Source organism: Aquila chrysaetos, chromosome 8, assembly GCF_900496995.4.
Source record: "Aquila chrysaetos chrysaetos chromosome 8, bAquChr1.4, whole genome shotgun sequence".
In the NCBI taxonomy this organism is placed as follows: domain Eukaryota; kingdom Metazoa; phylum Chordata; class Aves; order Accipitriformes; family Accipitridae; genus Aquila; species Aquila chrysaetos.
The window spans coordinates 36,512,331-36,538,727 of record NC_044011.1 but is presented as its reverse complement, the minus strand read 5'-3'; the positions used below and the strand labels follow the sequence as shown (position 1 = coordinate 36,538,727).

Below are 26,397 nucleotides of genomic sequence, written 5' to 3'. Positions count from 1 at the left end.
GTCTCAATTTTTTAATTCTGTCAAACTACAGACAACCTCTCCAGGTGGAGACTCTGTGATTAGTAAATTCTTCGATTTACTAGAAGTAACATATTTGCCAAGCTTATCTTGGTGACAGAAATTTGAGATTAAGTGACAAGAGAACAATTTGGTTTTTACAAATTAGGCATGATACTGTTTAAAACATGGAGTGTGATAGCATTTAAATTTTTAGTAGTTACTTTCCATTGCACAATAGTGAGGTGTCTTTATATACAGTAGAAGGTGATTCAATGTATGTTTTATTATTTAATCAGAAAAATACTGATGGGATTTACATATGGGATTTGTTGTAGCCTATGCAGGAGACATCTGAGTAACACAACACAATTCTTTTCAGCACTAAAGAAGGGGGAGCTGTAAAGCTATGGGATCAAGAGATGAAAAGGTGCCGAGCATTTCAGCTTGAGACAGGCCAGCTCATTGAGTGCGTGCGCTCCGTCTGCAGAGGAAAAGTAAGTGAGCTGATGTGGCAGACGTTACCCTTTGGCATGCATTGCTGCATGTTGTTCTTGGTGGAGGTTGGATGGGAGACACAGGGGAGAAGACTTTTGTAAAAAGTTATGGGAGGAGGCTTTGTCTCCCTACCTAGTGACGTTCCTTACTTGTCTTCCTGAGCTCACTGATGGGCTTTAAACTGCATGAGGATCACATTTCTGATGCTTAGTGCCTGCCTTTCCTTTACAGTCAGCAAGGAGAGCGAAAGGCCTTTGGGACAGCACTAAGTGTAGGAACAGATTTCACCAGGGTAGGACCTTGTCTCCTGCCTTTCTTTTTGCACGACAAAAGGAACTTAGGTAGCTGCTTTACAAGGTTTGCTTCCTGTGAAGTGTGTGCACAGCTTAGGTGCTTCAGTTAGGCAGGATGGATCCTAGCTTTTTTTTTTTTTCCTTTTTCAAGTCACAAATAAAACAAGTTGCCACTGAGAATTACTGATTGATTTTAAGTTTTGGTAAAGTGGAAAGCAATAGAAATAACTGAGTAATTTGACATGCTAAAGTCACTCTTGCATATGTTTAAATTGTACTTGTGAATGTTGTGAAAGGAGTGCGTGATGATGCAGGGGTCTTACTTCATATGATGGGTAGCTGTCCAACCTAACACTTTATTAAATGGTCTCTATTTAACTTCGTATATCAAGTCTCAGGAATTTGACATGCTCTTTGATAACACTACCACTGAGGAATGTTGGTTTATATTTCTGATGAAGCCGCCATTAACCAATTCCAAATGGTATCTATTTATGCCAAGTATTTTTCCAAGTATTTGCCAAGGAAGCTCTTGCAGTTTAGACGATGACAGTATGGCTAGAGTAGACTCAAGGTGCTCTTAAACAGCCTAACTGAGCGTAAAACCCTGATTTGCCTTTTTTTATTATTGCCCAAATATTATATTTTGTTATCTCGGAGGTATGAGAATCATGCTTTGCCAACTTGTCTGTAAACACTTTGATCTAAATTAAAATCCTTTAATGGTAAGATGGAGATCCACTGCAGTCACTCAACAGTAACACAAGAACATGATCTCGAGATGTGAAAGTGTCAGTGTTTTAGTCTCCTGTTTTTAAGATGCTTCATGAACAAGCAGTGTAAATCGGAATGAGTTATCACAGGTATTTCTGCAGTACATCGGTACTTTACTGCTATTGGTATATTCTGTCTGTTATACTGACAACCCATCTCCCATTCTTTTTTTCGGCTACAAACAGGGGAAAATTTTAGTGGGAACAAAAGATGGAGAAATCCTTGAAGTAGGAGAAAAAAATGCTGCTTCAAACTTGTTGATTGATTGTCACATGGAAGGGGAAATTTGGGGCTTAGCAACCCACCCCTCAAAAGACATATTTATCTCTGCAAGTAACGATGGAACAGCAAGAATCTGGGACCTGTGTGACAAAGTGAGTATCACTAAAAGTGTGTGATTAAAAATGATCATTTTATACAACCATGCATTTTTGCAATTGTACAATGTGCCAGCTGCGTATGCACCTTCAAGCAGCCATGTAAAGAGAACAGTGTTTCTCTTCTGTTTTGGTACAGTTCTTTTTTTTTTCCTGCTATGTGGTGATGTGAAAAAGTAAGTCCTTTGTGAGGTAGCATGCTGCTCTTTCCAAAAGCAAGCAGTTTGCAGAGAAATGCAGTTATTTAAAAGCATTCATACCAATGGAGCGCCTTTTGTTGTGTATTGCTTATTTTGATCTAAAAGTACAGGCTGGCGTGTATTAAGGAAGCATTTTAATTCCCTGCTGACAGACTGGGTGACACAGGTTGTCCTGTCACTGAGTAATACACAGACCCTGACAATAAGCCTGCCTTACTTGCAAGCATGGCTCCCTCCTTTTTAGAGCCCTTCTTTAGAACCGAGCATGTTGCATATGTGTAGTTCAGGATTTTTTTCCCCAAGTCAAATTCCCTAACAACAGTTTTTAAAAATAACAAATAAATAAAACATTTTTAAAAAATAACAAAAAGTTTTCTGCTTATGCTAGCCTACATAAACCTTTCCAAAAGGTAGTTACTTGAGCTAACAGGGATAACTTTTAATACGAAAAATGAATATATTATACAGTCAAATAAGTGAAAACGCAAGAGCATTCTAGTATGTTTTCACATAGCAAATCAAATGGAAAAAACCTACCCTGATCAGCAGTTGTAGAAGCTATCAAAATCACCTTTCAACCAAAATAGGAAATGGATTTTTCAGCCTTTTCTGCTAAATAGTATTCTTTCTGGTGTAAAACTTGAAGTCACCCTGCAACAAGATAGATGCAAACATGAAACTCCCATCTGAATTACGTCTATATTTTGAAGTCTGTTTTGTGACATATGCCTGGTGGGATGTGATTTTTTTATGTGAAATTTCAGATTTATTTTTAGAGGAAACTATAGACAATTTGTTTTTAATAAGTAACTTTTACACTTTGTGTTTGGAAGTTTTCCGTTTGCTTGGTAGTTTGCTCCAGGAGGGGTATGAGCCTATTGCTTTTGTTAATACAGAAACTGCTGAACAAAGTGAATCTAGGTCATCCAGCAAGATGTGCCGCATATAGTCCTGATGGTGAAATGGTTGCAATTGGCATGAAGAATGGAGAATTTGTTATTTTACTTGTAAACAGCCTTAAGGTCTGGGGCAAAAAGCGAGACAGGAAGTCTGCAATTCAGGATATTAGGTATGTCAGAAATTTCAACTGAAGTTCTCTAAATATGCAGCCCTTACTCAAGAAAAAGTCCATCAAGTTCCAAGTTGATTTCCAGATTTTTTTGTAACTCCATATTTGTTGAAACCTGCATGAAATCGTGAAGTGCGTTTACTAGCTGACTGGTGGCTTTACACATACCTAAAGCTTATATTTATGTATACCTAAAGCTTATATGTCTTAGATAGCACACACTTCCTGCCCCCCCCCCCCCCCAATTAATTCAGTTATATCCACTTGAATATAGCCAGTAATTTGTACACTGTAGAGCTATGATTATGGGAATTAATATTATAGTACATTTTAAAATTGCAATTCTTGTTGCTTTCTCACAGAGGATTCAAGTTACTCTGCACATTGTACTGTGCACTTTACTCAAGTGCAATATTAACATCAGTTAACTACATACAATATCCTCAATCTTCCTCATCTATTATGCATCAAAGTTTGGTTTGGATTCAATCTTGCTATTGACAGAAGGTTCTTCTTGTTTTCCAGCAAAAGAAATTTGTTCTCTTGTGTTAACATGAGAAGCAAAAGAAAATCTGGCACAGAAAGAGTAAATTATATCCCCATTCTGTGTTTTATTGTTTAGGATCAGCCCAGATAACAGGTTTTTGGCAGTGGGTTCACAAGAACATACTGTAGATTTTTATGATCTCACTCAAGGTACAACCCTAAACCGAATAGGCTACTGCAAAGACATTGCAAGTTTTGTCATACAGATGGATTTTTCTGCAGACAGCAGGTACATTCAGGTATGTCTCTGCTGGACCTGTGTTTATTTGTTTTTATTGTGACTTACCTGTTATCAGAACATAATAACAAGATGGAGGTAAGAAAGGGTGAAGGAGGCTTTCCAAAGTTGTCCTGACCTTCAAGGTGCCCCTAAATCTTCTGAGGTAGGCCAGATAACTCAGATTGTCTTTAGGATCTTCCCAGAGCTCTACTTAAAATCCTTCCTTTCTTTCTAAATACTTGGGTCTTCCCCCTGGGTTCTGAATCTCTGACTGTAACAACATTGCTCAGTTCCCTTACAGGATTATTAGCGTGCTAAAGGCAAAGCATTCTCCCGTTTCAAGGGAACGGGTACAACACTGAGAAAGAAACTGTGGATTATAACAATATAGAAACAGCTGTCTTCCTCCCTTTCCCTGGGATGGGATGCATACGATAGCTGAATGAGTATGTGAGGTTTCCTTTTGAAATTTTTCTGCTTTAGTAAAATTGGGTTGAGATAAACCAGAGAGTATATCACTAAAAGGAAATCTCTCAGCTATGCAGTACGCATATGAACACCTCATTCAATTATCATCCTGTAACATTGTTATGACTTCATATTGCATATAATGAATTCTAGCTAATTAGGAAAAAAAGAGAAATGTTATCCTAGGTGGTTATTTCCTGACAAAACCTGTTGAGACTATTACTGCTGGAAATCTTATAAATAAAGAAAATGTCATATTTATGGCAAAGTTACTAACTTTTTCCTTTCCTATTTTCAGGTATCAACGGGTGCCTATAAGCGTCAAGTTCACGAGGTACCACTAGGAAAGCAAATAACAGATCCTGCATTAATAGAAAAGATCACATGGGCCACATGGACGAGGTAAAAAACTAAAGAACAAAGTTCTGCCTGTTCGGGGATAGGTGTAATACAGAAGTAAGATCAGATCATACGATCAGATTGTGTAAACCAAATGCTTGAACTCTCCCCAGGGTTTGGCAAATCTGCGAGAGAAAGCATACACACTCCCCTTCCCTAAAACTCTATCTTACACACTTAGTTTTTTACACACATTTGTAGCTGGTTGGTGTCTGTAGTAATTATTACTGTAGTAATACCGAGGGCTGTCATGCATCCATGGTGGCTTGTTGCCATTCATCCCAGGCTTCCCAACAGTGAGGTGCATGGCCCCTCACATGGCTCTGTACCACTTAAAGCTTCATTTTGATTGGCATGCTGGCATAGGTGCTACTTTATCCCACATCAGGAAACACAGGCAGCGTAGGAGGCACTGAAACATGAGCTGATTGTATTAAGGAAGGAGTTCTGGGTATCATTAAAATAGATTTTCTGACATGGATTTAGATAGGACCCTCCCAACATAATTACAAAACTACAGCTGTGCTCTGTGTGCTGTAGAAAGTGGAACTGGCCAAAAGCAGATCTGACCATAACAAGTGGGTGATAATACAGGCAGGTTTTCAGGAGAAGGTAAGTGAGAATCCTCCTACTCTTACTGCTCTGCTATCAAGCAACCAAGCATAAAAATCTGCCCCAGATTACTCATTTCTAGGGACTCTTGACAGATTGTGGGAGTGGGGCAGATGCATCTGACAGTTAATAAGTGGGTAAATAGGAATGATTATAAAGGAACTTAAACTAAGGAAAGAACAGCTGTTTTACAAACAAGCATCCCCTCATTCAAGAACTTATGGCTAAGAGAAGAGAACGTTGCTGCCAAAAATCACCGTGGGAGGGTACATATATGTCCATAAGGAAAGGAGGTGGCCATAGCTGTACAAGCTGCTTGTATAAAATTATGTGAGTGGTTTCACAGGACGTAAACCTCAGGATTTATGGGTAGTTTAAGAGTCGCACAGAAAAAGGTATGTTCCTGTGATGCTCTCTGAGATTGCATTCAGTGCAATGTCTTATAGTCTAATGCTATTTTTTTAACTTGGTTTTGGAACAGCATTCTTGGAGATGAAGTCATTGGAATTTGGCCACGAAATGCAGATAAAGCAGATGTCAATTGTGCATGTGTGACCCATGCTGGGCTAAATATAGTCACAGGAGATGACTTTGGTCTGGTGAAACTGTTTGATTTCCCATGCACAGAAAAATTTGTAAGTGGATATTTTATTTTAATCTAAACAGCTTGTGTCTCCCCACGTTCAAACTCCTTAGCATACGATTGATTTTAAGGTGTCCAAACTGCATGGTCCAACAGGTCATCTCCAGGCAGCTCCCAGCCAGTGCTGGCTGCAGGAGCGTGAGAGTTAGCTGTGCAGCAGAACGGCTGTCCCCAGGCGAGCAGCTCGCAGGTGACAGGGTAGCTGCCGACCAGAAACCGGGGAGGACGCAACGCGCAGGATCAGATGCTGAGCTGGGATTACTGTGGGCTGGAAGATGCCAGTACTACTGGGGGTGTGATTTTGTCTGCACTCACAAGGCAACTTTGCCACTCAGTAATGCTCCTGTACCAATTCCTGAGCTTCTGTTCTTTTTCCAATAGGCCAAACACAAGCGGTATTTTGGGCACTCTGCGCACGTCACCAACATACGCTTTTCTCATGATGACAAGTACGTTATAAGTACAGGAGGAGATGACTGCAGGTAACTGCTTACTTATTTTTAAGATGATCAAAAATTTTGTGTGTACCCTTCTATGCCAAACCCACAGCAATGCATTTAACACCTTTCTCAGCCCACTCTGCATTCATTGAAGCCTGCTGATGTGTGAGCACTTTAGCTTGGTTTTCTTACTCTGGAATTGCTGTTATTTTATGGTCACTTGCACCACATTCGCTCCTGCCACCTTGGCACCATTCACAAGGTCATCTCTGCTGGGTAAAACACCTTGCATTTGGGTTTCCATGTTTACCATGCATCTGCTTGTGGCTCCTTGGCTTGCCTCCCTCCCTGTGAGAGGGCAGACGAGGCAGACCGTACCTGTTGCTGCCTGGGTCAGCACTGACCTGTGAGACTTTGGACACCAAGAAGTAGCTGAAGGAGCCCCGGCTGCTGGCACAGGAACCACTTGGTGTGTCTGAAGAACATTTAGATCAGACAAAGACAGCTGGTGGGGGTGTCAGTCACACAAAAATAACTGAATAGCTCCTGCCCAGCAAAGTCTACGACAGGAATTCCAGCTGAATAGAAGGATAGACAGATTTAGAAAGACATTTCAAATTAACAGGAGGCTTCTCAAAAGGTGCCTTAAGTTTGTGTTAGGGTGTTTTGGTTTTTTTTTTTTTCCATTAAAAAAAAAAAGATAGCCAGTGTGTGCGTGTGTGTGCGCACACATGTGATTCCTGCCGGATCCCCCTCCTCCCCAAGGCTATTTGAGCTGCCAGTACTGCTCAGAGAGGACGCTACTGACAAGCAAAACAGGGAGCAGAAAGGTGAGGAATAAAAACTAAACATGGTTAAACACAAACTGTAAGGGACTTTTTAAGCAGCAAAACATAGAACTAGAAAAACTGAAAAGCAACAAGGTAGGAAATGAAAGGGCACAAATTCTCACAGGAGCAAGTATCAGGAAGCTGCATTCAAGAACCAGGTATTCGTAACTGTTTACTCAGCAGGAAAAATACAAGCCAGGGACTGCAGGACTGAGTCATTTTTGCCAGTGAATGAGACTGCGCATCTTTTCCAGCAGCAGCAAACTAAATGCTGATATATGTTTCATGACACTAGGCTCCCCTCAGTAAGCCTGCAGCATAGATACTGGCGTTATGTTGTTTGTTCAACACCCTGCAGTCAGCTTAACTCTCACTGCAGATTAATAAATTCTTCAAATTTAGCACTCACAGCCCTTTGTGCAATCATGCTGGAAATAAAGGACCACCCCCATCCACGTCCCCAGTAGATATTTTCATTTTCCACTTCGGGGCAAAAAAGAAAAAGAAGGGGCCGGGGGGTGGGGTGGGGAGGGAAGAAGAGTTTTTCTTTGAAAAGGGGGTGGCACAGTGGGAGAGCAGGAAGCTCTGTCAGATCAAAAAGCGGCTGCATAGGAACAAAGGCTGCATTTACCTCAATTCTCACCCTGCAGGCTGGAAGTTACATAAACTCAGAAAAGCCTATCAGCTGCCTTAATTCTGACAGTAGAGTTATGACAAGGATTTCTTGATTCAAAGTGTAACTATACAGAGTAAAAATAATAGCATTTCCAGTCTCCAGGCCTTCTTCACTAACACTAACACACACACGCACACGCACTAGTTAGTTACAACGCTTTAACTCTCTTCTGAGAAAGGGAAGTGCATTCAAGTGCTGGTGTTTGTCAAGTAACTCCAGAGCTTAATGTTGCTTTACCTGGTGCCTTGCTGGCAAATCTACATTTATAGACATGTATGTATTTAACACAGCCTGTCCCTCTTGGTATGATATGCTGGAGGCTGTCATGAAGTTACTCAGAAAATTAATTTATGCTCTCCATTAATTTCTTTGCAGTGTATTTGTGTGGCGATGTCTTTGAAAGGAGACTCTCTTGCTGCTGCTACTGCCGTGAACAAGTGACTGCTCTGGACTGGACAGCCATGAATGCCTCTACCCCTTCGGCTGCTGTAATTTCCATACAATGCTGCATGGATTACACATTTTCAGATTTCTCATACAAATTTACCGAATGTGAATGTGATCTTGCATTTGAAAGACCAATATCCTTGAGAAGGAAGCTGAAGTTTGAAAGGGAATCCTTTTGTAACCCGGGTAGGCCAAAGTGATGAACAGTTCACTCACGGAGCTGCTTTTGCCTAATAGTGTGTTATTCAAACCATGTCTGAAAAGGGAGCACATTGAGAAAACGCTGAGCCCTTTAATTTGTGCAATTTAAAAATTTATGGATTGAACATTTGTTCAAGGAAGTTGGTGTTTTTACAACACCTGCTTAAAACTCAAATTCGGTGCAGAGTAAAACTGCAAGCTTTTAATGAGCATGCTGGGGTTCACACTTCAGCTTTCAGTAATCCAAGGAACAAAGTATCATTTTTTAAGTCCATTTTGTTTTTAAATATATATGTATATTTGGCAAAATTTTCTATCCATGAAGTGCCTTTGAATAATTTTCTAGTAGTATGGGCTACAGTCTTGCCTCCCACCAATTGCTTTCAACATACGGTGCTATAACTTTCACAGAGGAGGGCTAACCATTAACACCTTTTCCAGCTGTGTACTTACTTACATTATCCCTGTTTTCTGCTTTGGTTTTTAATACCTTCACAAGTGAATTCCAAAATGTTTCCAACAGCAAGAAGCTATGCGCTGTTCTAAGGACAAATTCCTGATGGCATTACACCTCTTGATAAGCTGTTCACAATTGGTTTGTGATGGTAGCTTGACTGCAGCCAGAATTTGAAGCTTAACTCAAACGGTGAGTAGAGGGGGAGAGACTTGGTTAAAGAAATTTTAACATGATGATTGAGGAAGTTGTTTCCCAAGTGTTCCTGCACTCTCCCTGCTTATGGGAACATGTGCTTTATAGTTAACTACTTGCAGTGGCCATCTAGTGTAGTTAAGAAGCGGTTTGAAGGCCTCCAAGAATCGCTATTTCCAATTCCTCCCGTTCTGGAGGGGCTCCCTGAAGACAGCCAAAGGAACACCTGGTACAGCAGCAGCAGGGACTGCGTGTACCCTGCAGCAGGCAGCTAGTCCCACACTGCTTACAAGTAGACATAAATCACTCTGGTACCAGAAACAATTTACCTATCCTCAAAGAAAGCATAATCTTTGCTAAATTTGGACTCCTCTCTCCATCATCACTTCTCCTGCACCCTGTGCAGCCCCCTCATCAGCGATTGGGCTGTGGGATCGTGGGGCAGGAGGGGCAGCCAAGATGAAAGGAGGGAGACTTGCCTCCACAAGGAAGTGGAGACCACAAGCAGATGTCTACAGCAGGCCCATAAAGCCCTTGACCGTTTGTTAACGAACTTTTTGTCAAAACCAAAAACTAGAGACAGTGGAATTTGAGAAACAAAAGTTCAGCTTGTTCCAACAAAACTGTTTAGAAAGGAACACAAACTGTGGGCAATGTCAAAACAAAAGATTTTTGAGATTTCTGGCATGGAACAACATCCATATTTTGAAATTACCTTTCTTCTTTTAAAAAGACTGTTTGTTAATTAAAAGAAATAAAGGCCAACATAAAACATTTAGACTCACATTTAGTCTTTGAAAAGAAACGTTAAATAGTGCTTTAGTCCCAGTTCAGGAAATTACAATTCTGACCTGTGGAAGCTTCCTGCCAATCCACTTCTGATGCCCACTGCATAAAAAGGGAGCTGTTGTTGGATGCAACAACTATCCAGTTAAAGGAGTGGATCAACGTACATTTAACACACAAAAGTGCTTCAGCAACCTCAAAGAATCACCTTTTTTTAAAACTGAATTTATTAATGCCTTATATTACTATACAGAAGATCAGTTTGTCAGATACACAATAAGAGTCCCTCTATGCAGTCTTTTTTTTAAAGAAACCTTCTTGATCAAATAATGTAATGATGTTAGGTGGTGACATCAGTGAGTACCTTCTTTTCTGATGTTGTAATGTTTGCCTTCCTTTCACATTGATTGTATCCCAAATAAAATCAGTCGTGTGGCAGAATGAATTAATCAATGGTGATGTGAAAAATATCTTAAAGCAATAGTGTCTGTCAGGAGAACACTTACAAGTTGTACGTTTATATGGTTTGGCTTTATGTATAAAATGTTCAGAAGTAATGCTGTATTATACTGTAAACTAAAATATTAGTGCATGAATTTATTTTTCAATGGTCAAGATGCCATTAATTTAAAATTTGTGTCTCAAATAAATTTGGGTACAAGTTTTCAATGTCCAGCTCTTAAATCAGATTCAACAAGTTGATCTGAAAAGACTATTGGGACTTGCTTTACAATTTCCTTCCAACTAGAACATGGCATCATACATATAAAAGAAACCAAGGATCTTCACATCATTTAGCAGAATCTAAAATTTCATCTTTCACAATTTTCAATAACCAACTCACAGCACGCACTTAAGTGGCACCTGACACTGTCACCCCCATGTCACCAAGCTGTTGGCACAGCTGGCAGTGGTAACAGCAGGGGCCTTCAGCATGGAAACCTCCTCACTGCAGGCAACAGTCTGCGCTACGAGAACTACGCGCTGAACTGAGCATCACCGGCCAACACAGCTACGTGGGACATCAAATCTGTAACTGGAACTGAACAAACTGCTTCACACTGCACATACGGAAAGAAAAGGTATCATGAAAAATCCATCTACTCACATCGCTATATGTCTGACAAACTATTTCCACCACCATGTACAATGGATATTTAATCACGATGAACTTAAAATAAACGCAAATATATTACACTTGCCTCAAGAAAGCAAAATACCGATATTATTTTATGTCTATAAGCTTTATTGATACTTGGGGTTTTTGTTTTGTTTTGGTTTTTTTTGCTTTTTTGTTGGTTTTCTTTTTTTACATTTCACAATGCATTCCACAGACTTAGTTCAATACAGCTTAAACTGCAAGTGTATAAATTTTCATTTATCATTTCTTGCATAACAAGGTTTTAAGTTTCCAAACGACATTTGCAGCATTAGATATTCAGTCCACAGATTATCAGAGTTTGAGAGACTGTAGAATTATTTGCTCAAAATCAACTACTGTACGTTTGTGCAACAAAGTGTATGCTGTAATTTTCTTTTAATATATAGGGAGGTTCCTTTGCTCATTTCTCTCTTTTTTTTTTTTTAAACAGATGCTAGTGTTTACAGAGACATTTTAGTTTTTCAAGCTTGTGTGCTATGGAGCTAGTCCAGAAATCAGTCAATTCTCTGAAGTATGAAGCACTGTGGAGCAGCTGAAAGATCTAAGCTTTGTGAAACACATATATATATATATATATATTGGCAATTGATAAAACAATAAAATCACAATACAGCTATTACTCATACCAAAAAGGCAAGATTTTTCAAAACTTGCTAAAATGGTATATTCTTCTAAAACATCTCATTTTAGAAAATCTGCATCAATCTACACAGACCATACACAGTGCACAAACTGGGAAGTGTTATCCTCCGCTCCACCTGCACTACCTCTTCTGGAACGCAGCAGGGACTACCTCTGATGAAGCAAAATGTACAGCTTTCTCAAATCTTTTGTATTAGCCAGTGCTGCACACAGGATAAAGAAAGATGATTAGTTTTAGATCCATACATAGCAGCATACAATACTTAAGATGATGAAACACATGGCAGTCAAAACAGTTATTTTTCCTCAAACACTGCGTTGCTAAAAAATAAAGATCTGTGAAATTGCACTGCAATGTCAAGGGTTTTGCTATTCCCTGACCCTCCCCATGTAAATCCAAATGAGTATTTTTTTCCCCCTTAAAAGATGAACTTCCTATCAATAAGTTGCTTCAGGCTTTTTATTCAGTTTTGCGCTTCAAGCCAGGGATCTTTGCTTGGATCCTGCAAGAGAACAGGAGAGGAAAAAGAACAGCATTTGAGTAACGAACAAAAAAGGAGGTGTAAACATAGTCTTAAAAACAGCAACATGTGATAATTATTATCACAGCAGCACAGAATTATTACACTCAGAAACCAATGGAACCACTAAATTCTTCTTCGTTCACCCCTCAATTGCAACTGCTGAGTGTCTCAGGTTTCACTAATGGTTTCAAATACACAGAGTTCTATTAAAAATAATACAGCATCAACTTAACAACAGCATCAGCAAGAAAGGAGCTGATTTCACAACCATTCCAAACTCAAAGGACTTCTTTCTCCTCCCAGGACTAGTGCATGTAATGCATTTGGTATGTACAGGAGTACTACAGATACCAAGAACCATAAATATTCTTTATGAAGTGAAATTAAAAAAAAAAAACAACTCACTTACTTAGCCATCGCATCTTTGACATTCTTGTTCACAAGTCCCAAATAATGGTCAATTTGGGCCTGAAATGGAAGATGACAGATGTTACAGACCAGCTCTTACAAACAGTTGCACCAAGACAGCCTTACATGAATGACCCCTGACAGAAGGTTTACATCCCAGTTTGATGCCAGAGTTCCCGCAATTTCAGCCACAGCACACACTGGTGTTTGCCTCCAGGAACGCACACAAGAGCAGGGAATAGTGGGTCTGTACCCAAATAAATTGATCCCTGGCTTCTGCGTGTTCCATCAAACTGGTCACTACTTGCCTTTCCCCCTGCCTTGTCTCGTGGCTGCACAACCCAGGCCCTCGGTGACGGGCGGTCGGCTCCTCTGGGCACCGTGGAGAAAGCAAGCTGCTTAGGTGGGCTGGGCCTGTTAAACAGCTTACGCCTTCAGAGAGCAGCCTTCAGCTCCTCAAGAGGATTGAGGAGCCCGGGTTAAGCCACACAAATTGTCCCTCGTCTTTCCTCAGACCTACAGGATTTCCTTTCACTGCAGAGTACTTTGTTCTTTCCTAGGAGCTCGGAGAGGAGCCCAAGAGGCTCCGCCATCTGCTCCGTGCCTTTCTTCCTCCCTTCCTAAGTCCCAGGCTGGCCTCCATGAGCAGCGTTGTTTTTGAAAGGGGAGAAGGAACTGCTAAGCCAGAGCTGGCTTCCCCCCTCCTGTGCTATGACCTGCCGAAGACAGTCCCTGCTCAAGCTCGGCTATAGTTTAATCATATTCTTTTTATTTTGGCTCCTTCTTGCCTCTTTCCTTTACATTAGTCTCTCCACAGGAGAAGCACCGGACTGTCTGTGCCAAGCATCTCCCACCTCCTGTTTTTGCCAGGGCTTCAGGACATGAATCCTGAATATCAGCTTCAAAGAGGTTTCTTTGGAAATTGTTTTAAAAGTACTTACGTCAGGATTAACGTACCGTGCCTACTGCTGCTTTAGTCCTGACCAAATCTGGATCAGAGGAGAGAGGCCTCCAGGTTAATCAGGCCCTTTTCGTAACTTTGCTGGGGAAGCCTTCTTAGACTTCCACCAGAGAGGAGGAGGGGAAAGCACACGCAGTCTGGACTCCAAAGTGAACTTGATTCTCTTGGCCCTAGCACCGACTCCTGGTTAAAGGCCTATCTTTTAAAGGCTTTCAAGATTTTTAGAAGATTGAAATGAATTTTAGTTTTATTCACTTGTGTTTTTACTTCAACAGAGCTAATTTTATGCAGCATTTAATGAATCATATTAAACGCTCACCTGATGTCTCTCATAAATAACAGGAACACTGAAGAGCGAAATCAAAGCTGGAAAAGAGCACATCAAAGGCATAAATATTGGCAAAAGGGATGGTGTTCAGGTAAAACAAAGACTAGTTTCCAGGCCTTGACATCTCTTTCAAAAAGGTACCAGAAAAAGAAATAACTAAGCCACACACAAAAATTGTTGGCATGCAATTTAAATAATCCCTATTAAGGAGAAGTTGTGCTGTTCTCCAGGTCTCATTAACAGTACAGTAGGTCTGGTCACAGATCACTTTTTCACTGTGGGTTATGCAAATTCTTCAAAAAGGACGCTTAGGCTTCTGCCAGCATCAGTTGGTTTCTGACACCTGAAGGCAGCCTGCTCTGGGATACAAGAAATAAAACTATCTGCAGTGGGACATGGCCAGAGCCAATTTTGTACCTCCTCCAAAGTCACAATACAGCAATTCAAGTAAGGCTAACCCTGACAGAGACAAGCACAACAGAACATGCTTTTAAATGACACAATGTCTGGAAAATCAGCAACCTCAAAGAATTCAACAATGCAATGCAAAATTATCTGTTCTGCAGTGTTATCAACATCCTAGAAAAAGGACACAAAACAGTAACATCTTGCTACACTCTCAAGAACACAGGAATAGCCTCACAGTATTAAGCAGACTTCAGTGCTTTTCCAGGGTTATTTTTTTATGCCAGGCATTTAACACAATTTAGAACACTTACCCAGAATCAGTAATGTCAGACCATTAAACAAGGCACCAACATAAGTGAATACCCACATCAACACTGCAAACTAAAAAGGAAAAAAACAGCATGTCAGCCCACAGTCTGTCTTACCAGAACATACTAGTTAGGGCAGTGAGAGAACTTTTCTAAACACACATATGAAACTAAAATGCCCCAAACTCCACTTCAACCTGTACGTCTCATGTAATTATAGATGAGTGACAAGATGGCTGCAGGGTTCAGTAATAGGATACGTGGCCTCTTGTGTCTAGGTCATCGGGCTGAATTCAGCCCAAGTCAGCAGTGACCAAAAGCTGTTAGTACTCGGTGGCTGCTCAATGCCCTCTGCAGCATTGCCTGTACAGCACACAGCACTTCCAGTCCTGGGTTTCGTAACAATGGGCAAACACAGTTCCTACCTCCCACCCTTCAAAGAGATGGAACAAGGCAGGCAAGTGAGAGGTTAAAGGGCTGGCGCAGGACATGGCACTCGGTGACAGAGCCAGAAAGAAAGCAGGTCATTTGTTTGTGTGGTAGCCTGGCAGCCAACATACGAGCACATCCACTGCGGGGCTGCAGCGCAAATGGCAGCACCAAACTATCACAATCACGCTTCGGCTCAGCAAAGGTCTCTATGAACCGCTGGCTAGACTAGGCAGAGGGTTCTGTCACATCGGGGGAAAAACCTGTCTGGAAGGTAACATGGCAAGGTTGGCTTAATTGACTTTATTTCCTTAAAAAACAAAAAAAACCAAACCATAGGAGCTTTGGATACTAAAAGGTTCAGGAAAGAGAGAAGTTAACAGTGCCATAAAATGGAAGCTGGCTCTAAGTCAGAGACAAATTCAGAAGCAAAGACGTCCCTTCTGTTAACAGACACCTAAACCTTCACACTGACATTATTTCTGGCTTTGTACCCCAGCCCCTAACTAACTCGTACCCAGACGCCGCTCCTCCACCACCACCACCTTGCTGCCTGCACTCACACAGCTCCCCTGTCCTGAAGAGGCTCCACTCCACTTCACCCGCTTTACACAAAGATCTGCAGAAGTTCAAGCCCCTCAGCTTTCGGCCAGGTGGAGAGTGTCCCAAGCACACCTCTGACCTATACCGGGGTGGGAGGGGGCCGAAGGCTGCCAGCTCTATTTCTGTGTAGGATTCCTCCCCAAGGAAAATCAGACGGTTTCTTCTAGTGTTGCACAACCCGTAAGGATCTGAGCAGAAGCCAGGATCTGGATGTCAGACATAGTGGATTTACCAGTGCTTATTTCTTGCTAAGCGCCAAATTACACTTTGCATTGTGCAGAGCACACAGATGAGCCCCCCAGCCCATTAATCAACTAAGCACATCTGGTTATTTTCTGTGCAAGATGCTGCAAAACACCAAACAGCCGAACAGATGTGGTGAGGAGGCTGCTGCTGGCATCAGGGAGAGAAGATCTGGGCACAGTTAACAACCGAAGACGAAGCTCTCTGACAAACAGGAGGTACATGCAAGGAAAAGATGGGTACAAAGCACTGGAAAGAAAAAAAGTGCATGCCGAAAGACTGTGGGTGTGGGCAAGGATCTAGCCTGCAGCCAAGTTACTCAGAAGTTATGTATCCAAACACCCATTTTTAGCTTATCATAAGATGCAAAATATCCAAACCAAACAAAATCAACAGCCAACAATAAGATAAAGGCATAACAATCGATACAAGTTCAATTGCATGACCCCTGTAATGAAATGAAGTTTACTTCAAGAGCTTCATTCAAAGCTGATCCCATTCAAAATTCAGTAGAATTAATTGCAAATGATGCAGTTCTTTATCTGTCAGTTCTTTCTAGATGTGACACTAAAGGCACAAAGTTAGCCCTCAGACAAGGCTGCAATGTTACCATCAACTGCATTCCCAGTGAAGGGTTTTGGCACGTTTATTAAGAAAAATAAAGCAGATTTCTCTAAACTCCCTCATGATTTGTTCAAACCTTGGCCCAGTTCTGCTCTCTGCAATACCAGGGTGAGAGCTGACTGCCAGCCTCTTTGCACAAGACATTTTAACAGAACAAATACTTTCCCTTCAGAGCAAGTCTACATGCAGCACATCCCCCTCCCCAGCGAAGGGACGGAAGTCAACAACTTTTACTGCAGTAAAAAGCCCCCAAGTTTGTGAACATGCAGAATGATTCTCTTACAGGCCGTGCAGTCAACAAACTAAATATGCCGGCTTCAAGCACACACCACAAAGCATCCCGACAGCTATCCAAGATCTCCTCTGCACAAGCACAATTACTGAAGCTAAGCACCAGCCCTAGTCAGGGGAACATTTAGTAATATTGCTGAAGACTATGACCAAGTCAGAAAATCTGAGTTTATATAAGCAGAGGGGTAACAGATATGAATCAATCCCAATGTCCAACAATTATCAGAACTATCCAATCCTATTTAGTGAGCATTGATTTTATGGCCCAAGAAAGATCAAAATGCAGGAGTTAACATCTGACTCAGGCTTTGCTTCTCCAAAAGTCTGTCCAGGAAAGCATCGGCGTCTAACGATGCACTGTGTTGTGTGTGCAATTTTTAATCCACTTCCCTTATTCATACTGGGCAGGAGAGGGAACCACTGAGCCCAGTGAGACCACCCCACTCTCTCTACCACATCAGTAAGGGACAGCTATTTTGAAGGCTGGGGCTACCAAAGCAAATGAAGTTTAGCAAAAAAACTCAGAAACATCCCCGCCCCGGTCCCACAACTCCTCCTCTTCACACACTTCTGACAGTTAAAACAACACTCCTGGATTAACTGGAGTTGATCTCAATCCCACATCTACCTATTGGTCTCTACTTTGTATTGGTCTCTCTTTTTTTTTTTTTCCTTAGAAATGAGACAAACTCAGAGAACCTTACAAATACAAAAAGGATTACCTGAAACACATCTAAACACTTAAAGCTCTAAGACAAAAAAAAAAAAAAAAAAGCAGAAGGCAACTCAGGATTGACCTACAAAGATAATATTGCTCTTCCCACACACTCAGGACAGAAGGAAAGCACAGGTCCCAAGCTCAGCCTGAACGTTACAATGATATCTAAACCAGTAAAAAATACAGTGTATCTGATGGACTGAATCGAGTTTTTGCCTACCTCGTTCCAATGATTAATGACTCCCCAGTACCCAAAGCATACTGCAATTTAATGGCAAATCCAGAAGTGTCCCATGTATCAGTTTCTTTACTATAAAATAGTTCAAAAGACAGCAAAGAGCTCTGTTTCTCAAAACATCAGTTGAGCAATGACAAACTGAAAGCAACTGTGCCCCAGTGTCAGAACGGCTACCATTGCACAGCTGGGGGTGAAGCACCACATCACTGTTCATCAGGACAAAGTGCAGTTTCTCCTCGGACTCTCTGGCAAGGGCTCCTCTGGAATTGCTCCTCAAGAGCTGTGAGGAACTTCTCATGCTGCATAAATATTTAAGGGTCCATTTTAAGATTTCCATGAGTGAAGCATTGTTTAATAAAAAAGAAAAAATCCTAACAAGACAGATTTTACAGCCAGAACTATTACACACAATAAACTGACCTGCAGGCGTTTTCTACATTAAAGCTCTGTAACTTTAATTATACACAAACATGCTGTTTCCTATAGTGAAGATGTTTAAACTACAGGAGCCAAGATATTTTTATTTGTTTTAAACTAGAGCCATTACATTACATAAGGCCCCAGCATCTTAATGTCCTCCTCAAGCACAAACTCTTCAAAATCAGTAACTTGTGCTTGCGAACTGTCCTGACATTCACTGGTTTCATATAAGGGTTGCTCCCAACTACTGTAAATTAGACTAATTAACCTACACAAAATGTTTTAAGTGTCAGAAGAAGAGAAGGGAAATGAATTAGTTCAGCTGAATAAACATTTCTTTCCTATATACCACAGTATTTTAAAAATTTATTAGAGTGCCTTGAAGACATTCTGACTGGAATTAATTCTACTTCTAACACAATTCCTCCGAAAGGCCTACTTTTTAAAACAGTGTTAACTGAAACAGCAGTTGGCTGTTTACTGCTTCCTCTTCCTTTACTGCAAGGGATTACGATCTCTAAACAAATAGTGTGGAAATTCTTATAACTCAGATTAATAATTAAGCCCTCTGTGGTATGTTCCTTCAAGAAATACAAGTGACCTTGTGACTACAAGTTTTCCTGTGATGATGTTTAATCAGATCCAAACATGACTTAAGCAAAATAACTTTTCTTTGAACATTGAAACTCAATGTCCTTAAAAAACACAATAAACAAAGAATATGTTCCTTTCCTCCCTCACGCCCCAAGTTTAAGGTATCAAAATGCAACTGTAGCCGTGTAACAGTAACTCTTTCAGTCAAGGCTGTGGCCTTGACATGCTGCAGAGATGAATCCTAGGTACTCAGTCACTTAAGCATAAAGGCGAGACACAGCTTCTTACAGACCAAACTGATGGGCAGCGGTGAGGGGATTTAGCCATCAAAATTCAGACCCTGTGTGGAAACACCAGCAAGGCACAACAATAACGGGCCTTATTTAAGCCATTTTGCCATAAAATGATTGCATTTTACTGCACAACCCTTTAGGAGTAGAAAGATTATTACACAAAACCCCAGGCTAATATCCCATCTCCTCTTTCCTTTCTGAGAACATGAATCCTTACCAGGAGCAGCAGACTCCAGGTAACTACCCGACAGCCTTATAATCTTTCCTGTCTCCAGAGGGAAAGGCCTCTTAGTGCAGGAGACTTGCACAGCATCAGGTGCAACTATTCCGGCACAAACTCTGTGTTTAAGTTGGAGCATAATGAGAAACTGGATCTAGAAACTCTGGGTAAGATCCTGAGATCTGCCTCCAATTTCCATTCCACAAATATAACAAAGACTTTTACAGCCTTCCTATTTTTCTCCAAGTTTCACCAGAAACCCCTTCCCCCAACCCCACAACAACTCAAGGGACTTTACAAAGCACTAAGCAAGGGATTTACTGGAGGATAAATGCACCTTTATTTCAAGAAGATTAAGCAAACTGAAAAAGAAATGGACAACACGTACTCAGTAAAGGAAATAACTGTTTGAAAAACAAAGGCAGTTAGCTTGAAAGGAGAGAATATAATTCTCATGGAACAAAACTGAAGGGTTTTCAGCCAATTCTTTTTTTTATTATTATTATTAATCACTGTCAGTTTTGCTCTGCCACCTTCAATAAATCCCATTAAACACTACTTGGACATATTCAAGATATCTGTTAGGCAGTATTGCATGCTTTAGGGTAGAGTAACTTGCAAAACCCATTTCAGTAATTCACATCACTAAAAGAAGCAGCTATTCACACACAAATCCAGGGACTGAAACAAGCATCCACCGTCCCAGTAAAACAAGGGCATCGCTCAGTCCCCACTCTTCCAGCAAAAAAGCGGACACAAGAACTCCTACTGTTTAAAGCAAGCAACTGTGCACTAACCACTTGCTCATCTCCGGACAGAAACAAATTGAAAACCAAAACAAAACCAGACTGTGGCAGTCTAGCCCAAAACACAGATTTTTCAAGAGGGACAGATGCACGTTAGTGACACATTCTGAATGCCCGTATTGGAGCCGTGTCTTGTTTTCTTAAAAGATTTCTGCTGTTAAGCACCAGCAAGGAAGTGTAGCAGCTGAACTGCATGGAGCCAGAGCTTATTTCAGTTTTCCATTTGTTTTTATTATACTGTCAAAATAACATGCACGTAAAGTTATCCACTGTATTACTGCACATAGCACTTTATATTCAACTCAGTGTGGCTAACAGAAAGCTATACTTCTTGAAGAACAAAAAGGCTTATTACTTCCAACAACCACACTAAAACTCATTATTTACTGATACAGAGCCAAAGATGCTATTGTTCATTCATGTTCCTAAGGCCCAGTGGGCTTTGCTAACCTAGGTCAGCAAGGAATCTATTTACACAAGGCTGCTGCTCCTACAGCTGAAGTGAACTTACCTTCAGAGAATCAACTAAGTCATCGACTAGGAAGAGACGTCTCAGCTCTTTGACTGTGCCATTAATGTGACCGAGCACAACATTACTGTATTTCTGAATAAGCTCTTCAGACACAGCTACATCAGACTCCAAGTAAGCCCTGCAAGAAAGAAGAGCTTATGAAACTTTACTGTAAGTGTGCTGCCAAACAGTATCAACATGTTATGTGTTATATATACAATATCAACATACATTCTTTTTATGCTATAAAGAAAAAACCCTCACTGTGTGAGGAATGCTAAAAGGATAGAACAGAACTAACCTGAAGTTATTCTTAGAAGGTAAAAGTGAACCTTAAAAAGACCCCCACAACCTCTTAGAAGAAAAGAAAAAAATGTTTCTTTCTTACTGCTGTGTTGTGCTAGTGCATCTACTAAGTCGCAGTCTCACCTGGCCTAGGCAAAAAAGGTGTGCTGGCTAACATAGATGTGTGAAGAGACAAGGCTACTGACTGGCCAAAACGGCGTCCAGCACCACTGACCCATATGCTGCTTGGTCTATGAAGTCTCTTCCTACTCCTCAGCGTATGCTGTCATCTAGTACACTAAGGCCAACATGTATTTAAAAAAAATGAGAGGCTGGAGGGGGCATGGAGTATGTGTCATTCTCAGTTTTTGCTATTGTATTAGGCAGCCTAATATTCTAGCAGACTTGAGATTCCTTCATTTCTCAAACAGAAGAAATCCTACAAATGCAACATATCCATTCATACATCTGGAAGGCACTTCTGAAGTTACCATTAAGCTGTAACACACACACTAGGGCATGGTAAAATCAGCAAGTCTTTCATCATTTGCTAAAAAAATTTCTTGCAGTTAGCAACAGCAGTTCGTTCAACAGGAAGATACAAGGTCCTATGTGATTAAGTGTTCTTTCTACTACACTGCGACTTTTATTTGTAGTTGCAGTGGCTATGGCAATTTAGACCCTTTAAATAGAGAATAATTTATCTAATTTGCATGTTGGAGGAAGGAGCAGCAACACAGCACATCTGTAACAGGGCACTCATTTTACAGTTACTACAGCTGTTAAACTTTTACTTTCATTTAGAGGGGGATTCTGCTTCCAGGCAGTTTTGTTTGATTTTTTTTAAAAAATAAACACAGAGTGGAGACTCCTATGTATGTCATTTAAAGCGAAGCTAAACATGGCCTTGTGGCAAGTCCAAAACAAATAAAAATACTTTAAAGGGTAACTACAGAGGGCAGCCATTTCAAGGCTACCTTCTGCTATCCACACTTGGCTTGAATCTGCACACCCTTCTCAACTCATCAGCAAGATACTCAGTACCTGAATCAAAAATCAAATTCATCTCACGGATGTGCTCTTCACTGCCAAACTAAATACAAGGAAAAATATCCTTCTTGTAGTTGAAGCTATACAGATAAAAAGTTGAGCAACCAGGTAAGTTGGACAAGAATGCCTGGAAGCTTCTTAGGAATATCAGTATTTTTAGAAATAAACTGCAGGAAGAGCACAGGTAGAACAAGTTTGACTTGTTCTTGCTAAGAAAACTTAACTGGCAAACTTGTAAATGCTGTTTGGATACTGAAGAGCACTACTGGGTAGAAAGAGCAAACGGGATCTCAGCCGGGAATTACTCACCCTAATAAGGGTGAATAAGGAGCGCCATACAAGGCGTTGATGGTTAAAAAAAAAACAAACGAAAAATCCAGAAACAAAAAAGTTTACAAGAGATTATGTTTCATATATATTTCAGCTATACTGAACATTGTTGCCAATTGTTCAGATGTATTTTTTTATAGCAGATCTAAGCTTGAAAGCAAATACTCCTTTTTCTCCAGAGTTTGGTCCCACTGCTGTTTTAGGCACAGACTGGCTTCCACTGGGTAAATGAGCCACTACACATAGCCAGGGAGGAATGGAGGTAAACCCCAAGAAAACATTTTACTTTGCCTTACTGAAGATGAGAGGAAGAGAACGAAAATAATTGGAAACACCACAAAATTAGTAAGAGAGCTGTAAATAGGAGGGCAAGCAGGAGTTTCTGAAAGGTACAAAGGAAGTTGAGATTGAAACACTTCATCGATTAATAAAAGGAGAGAAGCAAGTCTGAGCAGTGTGGGACAGGGCTGGTATGGAAACAGGAAACATGCACTCTTAGTAAATACCCTAACACATGAGTAAGTCTGTATTTCTCTTAAGATGCAGCTTTGCAGTAACGGGCACCACTGTATTCCACACAGGAAAGGATGCATACCACGGATACCGTATTCCCGCACCACAGGGAAGTGCACACATGGTATGCCCCAAGGACTTAGCTCATCACTTAAAGCAAAGAGTTCAGAGGTCCTCTTTATGGACCTAAATTAATCCTATGATTCAACTCCTCAAGCCTTAGAATTGAGAGTCCAAGTTGCTGGATTTCTGACCTGGGCAGGCTGCAATGAGAACCTGGGTTCTGCTGATGACAAGGCAGCCTTGCACGTGGAGAACACAGCTATGCTGCTCCATACTAGAACACAATTTAAGAGTATTCTTAAAAAAAAAGTTCCAAAAAGATAGAAGTCTCCCCTGCTACATTTATTCTGATTTTTGCTAAATATATTGCATTGAAAGTGCTGCATCTCCTGGGTATTGTTTAAATTTTGTCCATCATCTGCCACTGGTTCACATTCTGAAGACTATACCACTCTAAAATGTACATATTACTCCACTGGATTGAATTAATTGATTTATTTTTATTTTAATGTAACTTAAGATACTCTAGCATTCCCAGGGAAATCCCCTGTACCAAGTACTCAGTTCCATTTTCTTTGCCACTGTGTATATCCACTGAGAAAAACTGAAAGGAGAATAGTCGTAGGCTGGGTAACCGATTTTTCAGTCCAGACTACTTACATTATTATGCAACATGTTACAGCGTATGTCATGTACTGATTCTAACAGCACCAATACTGCTGCTCCCCAAGACAACACAATTTTTCTTAATTAAAAGAAAAATCTCACCTAAACGGGTGGCCTTCATCGGACTTTTGGATTGCCTGGATAACTCCCTTGTATATCCTAAAGCTGATCGTCACAGAAAGCAGGGCCAAGGCAATATAAGCTGTCACGCTCACGATGCTGAACACTGTTAATGAAAGCAGCAGGAACAAGCTGGCACCAAACACCACTCCTGTCTTCTTAATGTCTCGCCAGTAAAGGAGGTCAACAACTAAAATTTAAAAAAGGTAAGAAATTAGAACAAGATAACCTTTTGCAGCCATATGAAAACAGTAAACATGATTCACTTGACTGCTGAGAGTCATCAGGAATGGAACTGGCAATCTCACTGTCAAACCAGAGCTGAAATGACAACTAGAAATAGGTTATTTTAGCACTGATTCTGCATTGGACTTCAGATTATTGGGATTATTGTTATTAGGATTAGCTCAAATGTAATTGCTAAAATTTGAGAACAATTCCGCCCTTAAGCAATATCAGAATTAAGCTCTTCAACTACTCTGCTATGTTCTGCACCAGAACCACAGCAGTTTGTGCTTCATTTCATTTTATTTTTGCGCATTTTGTGGATGTCACTCACTGAAGAGATCGATTCCGATTCCCTGTTAGACAAATGACAAGACACCAACAGATCCCTAAACCATTATATCTTTGCAAGTCTGGTAGAGGCAAAGGCACTGCTCAAGACTCATTAACAGTTCATCTTGTTTCCTTTTCACTGAAGACATTCCCAGGGGAGTTTATAATGTTGATTATGGGTGACAGACTGAGCCATCAAGAGGGAATAATCTCACTAAAATTCCAATCCAGGCTAAATCTGCTGTGCTCCAATGCAAAATACTTCATTTGTAAACCAAGTTCATTTTTAACTTAAGCAACCCACATGAGAGAACACAATATTATGCCATTTTTAGCATCGCTGTTCAAACTACACCTTTGCACAAGTCATAGGTAACGGCTTAATACATCCATCGCAGATTTGTTTGTTTTGAGGTGCTGTTGCATCCAGTTGATTACCTTACTGAATTCATAAAATCTGGCAAACATCATTCTCCATTGCTGAGTACAGAACTGGGCCCGGGCATCTAGTCTAGTTTTATACCCCACGGTGAGACACACAGTAAAACTCACTCTTCATGATTTCTACTTCTACAGCTGATTAGATTTTCACAAGAACAAATTCCTCTTCTGCATCAAAACTGCTTGTTAATAGCAATAATGTATTAGATACAGAACTCAAGATAAATTACAGAAAAATTATTACTATTACACTGCAAGTTTAGTAATCCTATCTCATCCTGAACATCACCAAAGTTAATTGTAAAATAGCATATCACAATTCAGAACGATTCTTACTTTGCATGACTGTAAAAGAAAATTAAAAAATAAAATTGGACTATTATTTCTTACAGGATGGAAATGTGGTAATGCACCAACATTAAATACTTAGTAGCCTCTGTAGGGCAAAGTCTGCATAATCCCTTTGTAGGTACAACATGAAAATGCCACTGGGGCTATGGTGCAATTTCACAGTGTTTCAGAAGCTGAAGTCCCTTCCTGATTATTTCCGTAGGGAAACCATACCGAGCAGCAGGCGCTGGAAAGATGAGAACCCTGGTCAGAAACTTAAAGCCACCATTTTCAAAATGCAAAATATTTTATCCAAATATTTAATTCACATTTCAGTAGAAATTTCCTGAAGTTCTGCAGACAGAACCAGGTTGCAGTTGCATGAACATCTTAAATTTATCACAAACCAAAACTGTTGTGGAAAGAAACAGCCTCACCCCTTCACCACCACTCAATTCCACTCCTTTTCTCTGCATGGCCACACACAGGACCAGCCTGGTTTTCTGTATGCCACTGACAACTACTGCACCAAAAAAAAAAAAAAAAAAAACTAAGCAGCCAGCCAGATCAGATTCTGGTTGTGGTTCACCATGTGACTCCACAAACATATGGGGCGAGAGATACAGCAGACAACTGTCTCAGAACAGCACCAATCTAAAGTCGTCGCCAAATTGCAGCCCAACCTATCCATGCACCCTGTTGACCTGTTATTCCACTGGGTCTCTTCATGTTACAAAGCTGCACTTCTATTTTCCCTGTTGAACAAATGAAGCTCTAAGCAAGACAACTTTTCTTTAATATTTGTAAAAATCAAACAAACAAACAAAAAAAATCAAGTAATCATAGGTTTCCTTTTCTATGGGCTATAATCCCTAAATTTAACAACATTTTCTTTGGTCTCTTTGGCTTTGCTTCTAATTACAAAAGTGTCTATTAGTGTCTCTGCACGCCTTACATTAAGCAAGTTTAGCATGCAAAAGGAGTTTACAAATTAATTGTGAGCTTGACCTAAAGATTGTTGTAAACTGTAAACCTAAATTGAGCTGCAAGTATCTGTAACACCTGGGTGAGATTTTCAAAACCAGTATTGCCAAAAAAAGTTGGTGGATTTTGTGCTCCTAAATCATGCAAGAGATCTTTGAAAAAAACTCCTTTCTTTCTATTTGCCTCAAATACTGAAACTAT

The 26,397-nt window shown here is 40.5% G+C and overlaps 2 protein-coding genes across 6 annotated transcripts in view; one reads left to right on the top strand and one right to left on the bottom strand.

Annotated features, from left to right (window-relative positions):
- Positions 1-10,789, top strand: part of EML6 (EMAP like 6) — a 121,856-nt gene extending 111,067 nt beyond the window's left edge. The window contains 8 exon segments of the mRNA XM_041125523.1: positions 380-494; positions 1,748-1,936; positions 3,036-3,208; positions 3,831-3,993; positions 4,741-4,844; positions 5,935-6,088; positions 6,478-6,578; positions 8,418-10,789. Coding sequence (XP_040981457.1) covers positions 380-494; positions 1,748-1,936; positions 3,036-3,208; positions 3,831-3,993; positions 4,741-4,844; positions 5,935-6,088; positions 6,478-6,578; positions 8,418-8,442 — 1,024 coding nt within the window. The 3' untranslated portion in view covers positions 8,443-10,789.
- The window catches only part of RTN4 (reticulon 4), a 48,469-nt gene continuing 32,401 nt past the window's right edge, over positions 10,330-26,397 (bottom strand). For all 5 annotated transcript variants that reach the window (XM_030023272.2, XM_030023273.2, XM_030023274.2 and 2 more), the window contains 6 exons: positions 23,866-24,073; positions 20,857-20,995; positions 14,870-14,939; positions 14,142-14,188; positions 12,863-12,921; positions 10,330-12,432 (listed from right to left, as the gene is read on the bottom strand). In XM_030023272.2, the coding sequence (XP_029879132.1) occupies positions 12,390-12,432; positions 12,863-12,921; positions 14,142-14,188; positions 14,870-14,939; positions 20,857-20,995; positions 23,866-24,073 (566 nt within the window). In that variant the 3' untranslated portion in view covers positions 10,330-12,389. The remainder of the gene's footprint in view (positions 12,433-12,862; positions 12,922-14,141; positions 14,189-14,869; positions 14,940-20,856; positions 20,996-23,865; positions 24,074-26,397) is intronic.